At 45.3% G+C, this 13,259-nt stretch overlaps 1 protein-coding gene across 1 annotated transcript in view; it reads right to left on the reverse strand.

Annotated features, from left to right (window-relative positions):
* ccdc142 (coiled-coil domain containing 142) overlaps positions 1 to 11,927 on the reverse strand; it is a 21,382-nt gene extending 9,455 nt beyond the window's left edge. The window contains exons 1-7 of the mRNA XM_022757101.1: positions 11,912 to 11,927; positions 10,653 to 10,906; positions 8,786 to 9,019; positions 7,262 to 8,475; positions 5,644 to 5,942; positions 5,312 to 5,401; positions 5,015 to 5,185 (exon numbers count right to left, since the gene is read on the reverse strand). Coding sequence (XP_022612822.1) covers positions 5,015 to 5,185; positions 5,312 to 5,401; positions 5,644 to 5,942; positions 7,262 to 8,475; positions 8,786 to 9,019; positions 10,653 to 10,906; positions 11,912 to 11,927 — 2,278 coding nt within the window. The remainder of the gene's footprint in view (positions 1 to 5,014; positions 5,186 to 5,311; positions 5,402 to 5,643; positions 5,943 to 7,261; positions 8,476 to 8,785; positions 9,020 to 10,652; positions 10,907 to 11,911) is intronic.
* Between the last annotated feature and the right edge of the window lie 1,332 nt (positions 11,928 to 13,259).

Here is a 13,259-nt window from a genome sequence, read left to right on the forward strand (position 1 = left end):
TGGATCTGGATCTTGGATCTGACTCTATGGACAGAGAGAGAGAGAGAGAGAGAGGAGAGAGAGAGAGAGAGAGAGAGAGAGAGAGAACTGTAGCTCTCCTGCCCAGACGTGTCCTGAATAATCAACATTACAACATTCACTGTTCATCACCTGATACACACATTCACCTCTCTAGAAACACCAGAAATATCTGTGGCAATATAACATTTACAGTGTTTTATCATCATGTCGGGTAGTTACAGTCCAACCATCCCACCTCTCGTCCATCTCTCCCCCAGGCTCTCCAGCCTCCTCACCCCTCCACAGACAGTCTGTCAGGCTGGTTTTGGCCACAGTGCAGCTGTCCACATTCTGGATCTCTGTCAATGGCTTACCAGTTCCTCTCCTCATGGAGCCTCAACAGATTCCTGCTCATCACACAGGGGGACCTCAAGGTAGCTTCCTCACCCAGATCAACCAGAGGACTTTAACAATCACTGGAGGGATCCAGACATGACAATCACAGGAGTTCATTTGTCCTGACAGAGGCATGAACAGACTTGTGCTGCAGTTTTCACACCTCCCTTCAGATAAAGGATAAAGTTGTTGATGTTATTTGATGTTTTCATTCATTATCCTACACCAAACCTACAGTGTGTTCCTCAGTTGTAGTTTTTAGACCAAACAGAAACGAGACTCACTCTTTAAAGGTAATATTTTATTTTTTACTTTAAACTGAAGCACGTGTGGCAGGTCAGCTGAAAGCCAGGGTGGACGCTGAATTGTGTGGGGGCTGGGCGGATGGCTGGAGCATGAGGGGCAGAGGTGGAGTTTTGGATGGGGCAGGATTGAATGACGAGGGCTTTCAGGTTGGAGTAGTCAAGTGAAGCCAGCACAGGTGAGGCAGTTGAGACGAAAACCGGGCCAGAGAACAGAGGACACTTGGGGCTGTGATTTGTGTGGTGTGACGAGGGGAGCAGAGCTGGGTTGAGGCCAGCAGCAGAGGATGGGTGAAGTCACAGTAATACGAGTGAGGACTGAACAATGTGGTGGTGACTGGAGTAAACACAGGAGAGTGTTGTCACGATCACCTGATGTTGCCTGGCTTTTTCTTCCTTAGTCAGCCAGTGATTGGTCCTCATCCCCCTTCCCCTTGTGTGTGCTAGCAGCTCCCTCTCTGCTTTCTTTTTGTAGTCCTCCTTCGCCGGCTTTGAATTTCCTCTTGTGTCATGCAGTAAAGCCTGTTGAATTGAATTGAATTGAATTGAAAGGTGACAGAGAGAGGGAGTTGAATCATTGCCCCTGCTTACAGCTCTCTTGAAATCAGGTTTCATGCCTTTGAAATGGTAAAATCTTCTGGGTTCATTAATGGAAGCCGTGGCGGCAGTAATCAGACTGTGGCTGAGGACCGTCAGTAGAGTAGGCGGTCCTTTCAATGTGCGGCTGATCTCTAAATTCGTCTTGGGTCCATTTCATGTCTGAACTTAGAGAAGACCGGCTTTGGGATCAGATCACCTGAGATGGTGTTAATACCAGGTCTGAACAGGATTCTTTTGTTTCACAGCCTGATGCGTGTGCTGTGAGCTCCATCCTGCACTGAAAAGCTAACATGCAACCCAATGTAATGTAATGAAGTGCCTGCCGGACGCTGTCAGCTGCAGTCTTTATGAATACAAAAGAGCATTCAGTGTGATGAGAGTGTGTTTGTCTTGTGCTCTTTCTTTTGTCTCTGCAGGAGCTCAGAGAGTCGTTAGAGGGATGGTGCGTCAGACCAGGTCCCTGATGATGATCCAGACAGTGGACTATTACTCATCACTCCTGCTCAGGCAGCAGCTGGAAGCTCTGGACAGGGCGGTGTCTGAGCTGCAGGTGACTGAACACTGTGCTCAGTCTGTTGTTGAGGACGGTGTTCAGTGTTTAGAATTGTGTGGATTAGAGAAGAATAGTAAGACAAAGGTTCACAGTAGCATTACGTCTCTGTAGACCTCAGTAGTGAGAAATGAATGTCCTCTGACAGCTGCAGCTTCCTGCAGCAGGAGCAGAGAACTGCAATCTCCATTTGCTTCTCTCATAGAAATGACATCATGTAAACCAGAGAGTGTAGCTGTGGTCTGATCCTGGTGTCTCTGGTCTGTGTCCTCAGACCTTCTCCTCTCTCGGTGCTGCAAGACTTCTCCAGTGACTGTAAGAGGATGTCAGGGGAGAATCTTTGAACAGACCATGCCCTCTTCTGTTCACTGGAAACACAGCCACAGAAATGGTATGAAATCTGACAGTTATCAGGCCCAAGAGTCATGAACCAAATATTTTCCCGTCAATTTACTAAATTTTTTTGACAAATGACAGAAAAATCTTGAGACCAGTGCCGTTTGACAGATTTGAACAGAGTTAGATGGCAGGTTCTGTCAGGCGGATGCAGCAGACCAGACACAGACAGGAGCATGTCTGAAGTGGAGATGATAATACTAGTCTCCATCACAGTGCACAGGTTTCACCTTCAGAACAAATTTAAAAACAGCCATGATGAAAAGTCGTCGCTGCCTGAGGCAAAGACACAAAACCTAATGACAAGCGCCTCTGCAGCAGTCTGTCTTGACGCACCCAGTTTAAATCCAATGAGGAAGGTTTGAGTTCAAAGTCAATTGTAGTTCAATTCACTATTTCTTGTCAATAGTTCTTGCTGACTATTTTAATTTTATTTCATAAAAATGAAATTCAGCCTACTTCACTGTGGTGTTGACATGAAAAGTCACTGTCAGTGTCTCTGTTCATCTTTCCCTCCATGCCCCTGCATAATCTGAATGATTTTTGAAAAATTACAAATGAAAATGCTGTTAAATAGGATGTGTCCTCATTATCATTTAAAAATTAAAATGAAGCGTAATAATAGATTGTTACAGAATTTTTATGACCTTCATTATGACTCTCCTCATCCTCTTATGCACAATACAATCAGACCTGGAGTCAGTCAGTGAAACCAGACTCTCGTAACCAACACTCGACATTTAAGAAACATGCAGCTGATTGTGAACCAGGCCTCACAACAAAGATCTCAGAGAGCTGAGCTAACGCACAGATCATGCATGAGAGATTGAATAGTCATGAATGACACCTGCATAAGAATAGTTCTCAGAGTTCAGATCTTCCAATCCAGTCCACAGTCAGTCATCAGTGAAATCACGTACACTCTGTACATTGAGTCTAGAGGGCTCAGTCATGAAAGCCTGGAGGGTTGACAATGTGGATTCTAAACAACTATAGTACCGTCCAGGAGAGAGCATCCCACCTGATCTCAGACCAGATCCTTCGTCGACAGCGCTGCCTGTAAATCTGTCATGGCGTGAGGAACCGCACAGTAGAAACGTCCCCGTCGACACGGAATTCAGACCGCTCAGATCACGCAGAACTTGGCAGCAGAGGGCATCAAGACACAGGGTTGCTGACCTGATCCTGACCAAGCGCGGGCCCTGCACTTACATGATGCAGTATTCCCAGCGCGAACCCCGTCTCGGTAGTGCTCCACAATTCACCATAGCCTGAGGCGGCCCCCTGCAGGCCCAGCGAAGCACGAGGTCCCACTTCCAAACATCGCGGTGAACATGAACTCTGGTTCTCTTCGGTCCAGAGAACTTATCACCCAGATTTGATAACGTTTACTGCGTGTGTCGGTCTGACTTCTCTGATGTGGTGCACAAGGTTTTCCCAGCCCATCAGTCCCAGTGAGTTCGTCTCGTGGCAGCTCCAGGACTGTGATTGGTCAGTTTAGAGGGTTTGTGGCTCCGTTTGTCCTTGACCGACGCCCGTGTCAGGCCTCTGAGCTATAACGATTGACAGCTTTCCTGGAGGCACCGTGGATGGACCGCACCCATCCTGGGAACCGCAGAAGATTCAAATTCAGCGTATCGTTTGTGGTTGTCTAGTCATCGATACACAGCATCCACCACACGTTGTTTATTCCATCTGCAATGCTGGGCACCTTCGTGTGAATGCGGCTGCCCCTGCTAGCTGAAGGGTTACCCGGCTCCATGTCCTTCAGTTTGTTATTCTGTGACCACGAGGCTTGATTTCTATGAAGCAAGTTCCCAACCAAACCCAGGATAACCTTTTAGTTATCTTGGGCTTAACCTTGACCTAACATGACCATCCTGATAAACTGCTACTACGAAGCGCCTGGTCTATCCAAGTATTAACCTATGATATGAGAAGAAAATCCACTGATTACCTGCAGGTGAATTTCCAGTTATCCGTGACGTCATAAAGTGGAATTCTCATCACAAGGCTGAAATGAACAACCGATCGATCGCACAATAGAATTTTAAATATATTATATATATGTTCAATTATAATTTCTATCTTCAAAGTCAGACTACAACACTATGGTCTAGCTAAATAAAGAACATGAATTATCAGTTGCGTACTGCATGTGAAGTTTTTCCCTCTTTATGGTCTGATGATGAACACAACTGCTTGATGCAACATGTGAAGCAGATCAAACAGTTAAAGTTTCATGCTACAGAGCTGATTTCTGCCTGCAGAGGGAGAAGAAGAAATAGAGTCAGATCCGACTGAATGTCATTTATAACCATCGAAACAGCTGAACATGGTGGATCATTGTTGGTTTGGTTTTGATTTCCTCCTCCATGTTGTTCTGAAGCTTGCAGTATGAAGCAACTGGAAGTCAAAAGCTTCATTCACCGTAGTCAGGAAATCCTGTCCATCTCTCTCTGGATCCAGATCTGTCACCACAACACTCTTTAGTATCGTTAGTATTAACTGTTGTTATTTTCACTGTTATAATTAACAATCAACAGTGTATATTGCTGTTCATGGTGAGCCCCCCCCCCCTCAATTGAATTGAATTGAATTGTGATGTCTCAAAAAAATACTACACTGTTCACATGTATTTATCTGTTGGAGCTTACTCCCCCACCCCCAACCCCCACCAATGATCCTGTGAGGATCTACATTGAGCTTCATATCAACAGCAGCTTTACACATCAGCACTGACACACACACACTGCTCATGTCTCTTTACCTGAGCTCCTGCTGTCTGAGAGCTGACAGCACAAAGACGACAGGAGAGGAGGGGTCAGCAGCAGGAAGTGCTCCATGGTCACTGACATCATCTTAGATGATGACATCACAGAGTGGCTGCCGTCTATGAGGCACTTATCCTTAAGAGCAGAACCTAAACCTCTGCACAACACTGAGGGCAGACGGACAGTGTGTGAGAGACCATGTGACAAAACTGCTGATAATCAAATATCCTACATAACATCAAATATAAAAACAACAGAGTGGTCTGTGTGTGTGTGTGTGTGTGTGTACTAACCATAGTCCCACTGAGCATGTGCTGTACAGACTAAGAGATTCAGCCTGAAATCCTCCAGCATGGCCCTGCACTCCTTTGGAACCAGATCTTCTACAGAGAGTGCAAAAAACCACAAACCACATTTCTGAACTTAAGGATCTGAAACAGAATAAAGCTGTGTGCATGCGTGCGTGCGTGCGTGCGTGCGTGCGTGCGTGCGTGCGTGCGGGTCTGGATTTAAACTAAACTGTTTCACATGATGTAGAATAAACATTCACATGAACTCTGGACCTGGTATAAAGGAAGTTATCAGTTCAACACTAATTCATGAGAGACATACACAATCTCCTGACCTGTCTTTGAAGCTCGGCTGAGCCGGTCCAGGATCTGGAACCCCCTGTGGTTGTCTTGGAGGTTGATGCTCCCTGCTGCATTCCCTGCTGGTGGGACAAACATCTGCAGCCACAGGGCTCTGCTGCATAGAGTCCACAGCAGGGCCCGGTACTGTCCCAACAGATCAGCAAACACCAGAGACTGACCGAGGTCCAACCACTGAACCGAGTGAGGCCGCACACAGTCTGGCGCCACCGCTGTCCCCTCTAGTCCCACAGTCCCTTCTCCCTCTGGGTCTCTGTCCCTCTGAAAACCTGAGCTGAGGGACACAAACAGTCTGCAGTTATGACAGAGGGTCCAGCTACCTGAAACCATCAGTGTGGTCACTTACGGAGCAACAGAACACAAGCTGAATATTCAGCTGTTTGCATCTAACACTCGTGGTGCACAGTGTAATGTGACCAAGCCTCAACCTCCGAGGCTGAAACATGAATTATCAACACTGAAGAACCAAAACCTGCAGTTCTGCAGTGAGTTCCAGCAGTGAGTCAGTCCACATAGACTCCCATGTTAAAATGTCCAACTATACAGCAAAAATCAACATGTTTACAGCCTGGTACAAAAACTGTTTTGGTCTCTGGAGCTAATTTCCTCCTTCATGACACCTGTTTATATAACTCACCTGTTTACATTTTATTAAGACTTAAAGTTATGTAGAATTGAGGGCGTGGCCTCTTTGAGTGACAGGTGGGTGAGCGTATGCTTGCCACAAACCAGCATTCACCAACATCTCAGTTCTACACACGCCCCTGCTCTTTGACTATTTTTGGATTAGCTGGGAGTTAGTTAAAAAAAAGAACCTGTTAACAAGCAGAAAAGTCTTAGAGACCATTCAAAGCACTTTACAGTATTTGCTCCATTCACCCATTCACACACATTCAAACATCACACCCATACACACTCACACAGTGATGGAACAGCCATCAGAGGCAATTTGGGGCTCAGTATCTTGGCCAAGGACACTTCAACAAGCAGACTGGAGGAGCCAGGGATTGAACCACCTTAGTCCTTTTGGTTGTAGTTATTAAGTTATTATGTAATATCAATACTTTAATATGAATATTTTTATTAATTTCTGATAACAATAATTGATAAGCAGTTTCAGCTATAGACTGTCCATCATTGGGGTTAGAGAGACATTTGTCTCAGGGTAAGGTTCAAGGAAACAGACTTCAACATGTTTGTCCTCAGTCAAAGATTGTCTATGAGGCTAAAGAAGCTTCACTCTGTAACACCATTCTACAATCATGTGTTTCTGGGTTTCCAACAAGTCTTTCAGGAGTCAGAATCTCCCAGATAAAAATCAATTCATATCCAATCAATAAATTGGATGAAGTATGTTTGTTGAAATAAGGTGAACCAAAATCAGAAGGCTACTTAACATTTCATATCTTCAGCTGCAACCTACAGAGTCCAACTGGATCTGGATTTGTAATTTTAGTAAAAAAAAAAAAAATTTAAAAGTGCCCTTTCATTTTTACTTCACGTTAATTTATCTAATGCAGTTAACTCAAAGCGGACTGAGGTCTTGGATCAACATCAGCACAACAGTCAGAGGCTGGTTAATCTGGACTTTACCTGCAGGTGGTTTCCAGCCTGGTAGTCATGTCCAGTTCAGCCCAGTCTGCCTGAGACCCCTCCGTGTTCAGGTCTGTACTCAGTCTATTTAATTCCACAGAGTCATCTGTACTGATGATCGGAGCAGTTACAGTCACATCTGTTGGTGTATGTGGCAGCAGCGGCTCAGCTGGAGCCTCTGTGTGTGAAACCAGTGGAACCAGCAGGTCACTGCAGGAAACCAGCAGCTGAAAGAGTAACTCCACTGAAGAACGCTCTTGTTGGCAGACAGCTGACACTGGTGGGGCTGAGAGACGGTGGGAGGATTCTGACGGGGGTGAAATGGTCTGTGGTGGTTCACAGTTTTCTACATGTGGTTGGGCTAAGTCCACAGTCTCCACACTGGCCTGGATTGGACTGTTCCGGGGTATGTGGGTTTGGCACTGGCTGGTTGGGTCTTTGTCAGAGCAGTCTGGTCTTTGCTGGACAGAGGTGGGTTTGGCTAATACAGGGAGGTGGTTTTCAGCACTGTCCTGATGGAGCTGCAGAGTGGGCTGATGGGATGAGAGGAGTGGAGGTGGAATAAGGAAGGTGTGCTGCAGCTGCTCCCAGGTCCACTCTGGTCTCAGTGTGCAGGTCCCACAGCTGATACTTGACCTAACAGAACTCGTGCCGGCTTCTTGAGTGTGGTGGACCTGACAGACCTGACAGCTCTGAGCAGAGGCCCAGCTCCGAAGCTGCTCGGCTGCAGTTTCCGCATGATGCACTGCTAAGATCACCGTCAGCTCTCTGACTGAGAAGGCAGCAGGGTGGTGTTGTTTGCTGTGTGGAAGACCAGGATCCAGTGTGGAGTGATGAGCTCGGAGTAATACTGCAGTCCTCAGCTGGGTGGCACTGCGCTGCGCCCTCTGCTCCTCCACTGCCTGGTTGTACACGTCTGTACCAGCTAAAATATCCTGCAGGACTTCTCGTGGTACAGAGTCTAGCTCCGCCTGGGCCACAGCAGACAGGATCACACACACGTAGTGCTCCATCAGAACCAGGGCCTGCAGACCAAGAGAGTCCAGAGTCTGTTTGATCTCCACCAGCAGCCTGGTCTGCTGGACTAGAGCAGGTCTCAGGTAATGGTCAGACTGGACTTTGGAGAACAGACAAGACCAGTGGTTGAGATGGACCCGGAGCTCCTGACTCAGCGAGCCAAGACTGACCCTGAATGAAGACAAGCTGGACAGGGTCTGGAGAGGAGAGGAGAGCGGTGTCTTCTGAAATGTGACTATTACAGAGCTGCTGACAACAGAATCATTTTTTACTCGGGAATATATATTTTACAAACATCTTTAATAAAACCCTTTTTCCACTGAAGAGGCCAAAGGTCAAATACTGTTGACACACAAGCAGCTGATATAAAATAAACAATACAGTGTAAGAAAGTCAAAATGTTCAATTAGAATCAACAACTATGTGATCAATAAAGAGACCAGCTGGTGAAACTGCAGAGTTCAGTGCTGATTCTCAGAGGTTTCACTTCACACAGAGGAGCCTCACCTGGTGAGGTGTCAGGTGTGGTCTCCTCAGCTGCTCCTCCAGCAGGTGGCTCACTCTTGATATGTACGCTGCGGCGAGGCGAGCCCTCCTTGTGTACTCGTGTATGAAGAGCAGCAGGGACCGCTGCTCCAGGAGTCTCCACAGAGTCCTGTAGGGCCCCTGCAGGGAGGAGGAGGAGGGTACGAGGACAACTCCACCCTCTGCCTCTCTCTCTGGGATGCCTTTAACACACACCTGAAGGGGGGGGGGGGGCAGTTTTATGCAAACAGCTGCAGGAGATGTAGACCTTAGGTTTTCTACTTAAGTCTGACACTTGAAGGGTTGGAAATTCTCTTTAGCTGAGGGAGTTACTTAAGGGTTTTGCACAGAACCTTTTAAAAGGTTCCTTAGTTAAGGAAAAACATAAAGGCATTTACAGCAATGAAAGAGATTTTACAGCGGTAAAGTTCTATAGTTTCCATGGAGACCGTTTGTTTGTTGGGTTAGCATTGGCAGCGTTGGCATTAGCGCTTGTCATGTCGGTTGTCGTCTCACCTGTTATCATCACACAAAGTTGGCCAGTAGGAAAAAAAATGGCAGAAGAAAAGAAAGGAGGAGGAAAAGACCGCAGCTGACTTCTACTGCTTAAATGGAAGAATACCTTTCCTCCAGCTTTTGGACTATGGATTAAAAACCTTATACACCATTTGACAGTGGAGAAAGTTCTCTATACTATGAAAGGATGTGCTCAGAAATTCCATGCTAAATGGCAACCTTTTTTAACTTGCGTAGAAAGAATAGACGCTACTGATACTGACCCCATATTATTTATTGTTATTTATTGATCTCCTTTAACTTATTGTTGTTAATCTCTGTTTTGGGGGTATGTAATTGGTTAGGAAATCCACTCCACTACAAACATGGTACAGTAACAATATACAGGGATGGGGCTCTCGGAGCAGATCAAAGGGGGAGGAGACACATTGTCTTTGTTCACCTGTATCAGTGATTTATTACATTCTGTATGACTTGAACTACCAATAAAAAGACCTTGAATAAGCCTCGTTGGCACACCTGGTAGAGCGCCTACCACATAGGCTTAGTCCTAACTCCAGCGGCCATTGGTTCGAGTCCGACCCACGGCCCTTTGCTGCATGTCATCCCCTCTCTCTCCCTAACCTCCCTGTCTATCTCTCACTGTCCTGTCAGAATAAAGACCCCCCCAAAAAAAAAAAAAAGGAGGAAAGGAATCATCTAGAGGAATATAACAAAAGAAAACTTACTAAATGGTCCATTTCATCCACGAATAACATCTAACAGAAAACACCAGATGTAGGAGGAAATTGCAATGAAAATTAATTCAAAAATTCTTGTCAAGAGGTCCAACTTGTCTATTCTGGCCAAAAAGAGGCTCACCAGTTACAGGAAGGAGTCCAACAAAACCAGTTAGAATAACTTCAACACTTAACTTATCGTTACAGTGTAGGCTACTTGAAGTAACCGTTAAGATTACCATAACTCTTAAAACATATGATCGGCTCAATATGATGATGATATGATCCAGCTCAAATCAGAAATTGACTGCCGATCAAATCTATAGTGAAAAATTAATTCCTCGTAGTTGAGGGTGTCCATCAGGTTATTCCGGTCACGGAAGACTCTCCTTGGGATGTTTATGCTCTTCGTTTATCACCATAAACTAAGCCATGTTAAGATACAATCAGATGTGCCTTTAGTTTTTGTCCTTAATTTGGTCGCTAAGGTCTTCTGTGCAATAGCTTAACTGACTTTAAGTGTTTCGTGAAGTGTAAGACCAAGATATGGAGAAAACCTTAAATATTAAAGTGAGGTGTTTTGTGCAACTGGCCCAGCACTCCCTCAAACTCACTTGGGGAGATCCCACCTGTGCCCCGCCGACCAACTGCCACTGTGGTGCCACAGTCAGAAGAGCCTGTTGCAGACGCAGCAGACGAGCAGAGGACCGGGAGACCAGGTTGTGTGCAACCACAAAATGTCCTTCCTCCGCGTCTTCATCCTGACTGCGGCTGTGGAACAGCCACTTCAGACTGGGGTTAAAGGTGGTCCTGAGTAACGTCTCAGCTCGCTGCAGGGAGCGGGAGATGGAGCTTTGTGACCAGGAGCCTGGAAGATCCAACATTAACACGTTGTGAAGATCAACACGAGACGAGCAAAAGGAAGCCAGAGTTTTTTATGTGGTTTAGTTTAAATGGAAACAGAGGGTTTACAGGTTCAACAGATGGTTTCAAATATAGAGTTTATTTCCTGTCTTTATTCAAGAGCACTGACTTTGATTTCACTGCTCTGCTACTGTTCAGAACTGTCTGTCTGCTCTCAGATAATTTTGAGCGGCAGCAGTTAATCTGAGAGCGGAGAGATGGTTTGGAGCAGCAGCAGAGCAGCAGGGACTGTTAGAGAGACAATTCTGTATTTCTGATACCGACCACAGTGAAATGTTCTTTCTCTCAGTGTTACAGTGTAGGTATGTGTGAAAAACCAGAGTGCAACAGAACATCTGAGCTGGTGTGGTCTACTTTAAAAGAAAGTCTGCTGGTGATTCCCAGGTCCACATTACAAACTGACTCTTTGCAGGCCTTTACTTTATACTGTGTTCTGGATTTACTGAAACCATGCAGACTGAATACAGTCTACCTCTGAGTGTGCTGCTGATGTTGACTGTTCTTCCACAGTGCACAAAGGAAATGAAGGAGCTGCTCACAGTTGAATAAACAGCCTCAGAAAGACAGACATTTACCGTCTGTTTGTCTAGTTCAGTAAGAAGAGACACTTCAGTTAGATGGACGTCTGACTTTGTCTCAAGTGTTTTATTATTTCCTGTCAGTGTACCATGAGTGTGTAGCATCAGTACTGTGGGCTGTGGCACTGAGTGCTGCTGTCACATGTTCCTACCATTAGTGGTCACATCCTCTGTCACCAGACATCTCCTCTGAAACACAATAACAAAATATTAGCACTTTGTTTGGTAATTTAACTCTTAAATATATGACTGTACAGCTGCAACAAGGTCTGAACCTGAGGTCTGTACTATGAAGCAGGATCTGAGGTTATCGAGGTAACTTCAGGTTTAACTCTGGGTTTTCAGTCCTACGACGGTGGTTCACTTCTTACCGGGGTAAATCCCCATGGTAACAGATTCTGAACTCCTAACCTGCTCCGGAGCAGGTTAACTTCAGAGGATCAGATCAAAACCTGTCAACAGCCAGACTATCGACCAATCAACTCACTGGAAAAACTGAGTCATCATTCCTACAGGATCCTGACAGGGACAAAAGAGTTTACAATAAAGTGATCAGTAATAAAGATCAGTACATATTTGTATAGATCAGTGGATGTGTTGCTGTTTGAGTCTTTCCATGTGTCACTCTGGTTTTAAAACAGAGCCTCTAACAAACAGAGGAGAGTTTATCACTAAATAACTACATAATAACTATTGTAGCTTCATTTGACCTGAACACAGACTCTGTAATGGACAGGATTCCTGACAGTGATGAAGCTTTTACTCTCTTCTTCATCACTGCAGCTCAGAACAACATGAGGAGAAATCAAAACCAAACCAACAATGATCCACACACTGTTCACTGTTTCCATGGTTATAAATGAACATTTCAGTCGGACTGACTCTTTTCTTTCTCTCCTCTCTGCAGCAGAAACAGTCTGACATGAACTTTAACTGTTTGATCTGCTTCACATGTTCATAACAGTTTGTTCATCATCAGACAAAAGAGTTATAATGAGAACCCGCTTGGTGGATTGAAACTCCAACTCAATTGCCAGCGGCTGATGAGAGCTCCTTGAATCTTGCTCAATGATTCAATTGGCAGGCATAGAGCCCTACTCTTAAGTTCATTTTCGCAACATGACGAACGTTGGTTCACTTATCTGATAGCGATATGGACGACTTTGACAACTCTCCTCGCTAATAAACCGACGAAGAGAAAGTTATACATTGCTTCAGTTCTCACAAGGGGTTTTGGCCACCGTCAATTGAACTGCTCTACTTGCCAAGCAGGTATTAAATATTCATCTACCATAGTCGTTGTAAGTTGTTTTCTGCTTCTTTTCCACATTTCTTTCACACAGGTCACAAAATAGTCCCACTCCGAACATTTGGTGAATTGGTGGTAGATCTCTGGGCTATATTCTTTCTTTGGAGAAGGTTCTGCCATCTTCTGCTCTGTTTCCATAAGCGTCTGAATCTATTAAGCGTCTGGATATAGATGCAACTTGCTGCCTCCTCAAGCTGAGTTGGCACTAGATAATCCAAAACTTTTCTCCGCAGTGACAGACAATGTAATTGGTTTCGACATTGGTGACCCAATCAGTAATGGGTGGAGATCTTAGAGAATAAGGCATAGGAAAATATGCTTGCTCTGTTGAGAGGATGAGATGGAGTGTTTTACCTCCAGTAGCATTGCTCCTTGGCTTAATCTCCCTCCACACTGAGATTGACGCGGGT

The sequence above is a fragment of the Seriola dumerili genome, unplaced genomic scaffold (assembly GCF_002260705.1).
Source record: "Seriola dumerili isolate Sdu_G_001 unplaced genomic scaffold, Sdu_1.0 BDQW01000264.1, whole genome shotgun sequence".
In the NCBI taxonomy this organism is placed as follows: domain Eukaryota; kingdom Metazoa; phylum Chordata; class Actinopteri; order Carangiformes; family Carangidae; genus Seriola; species Seriola dumerili.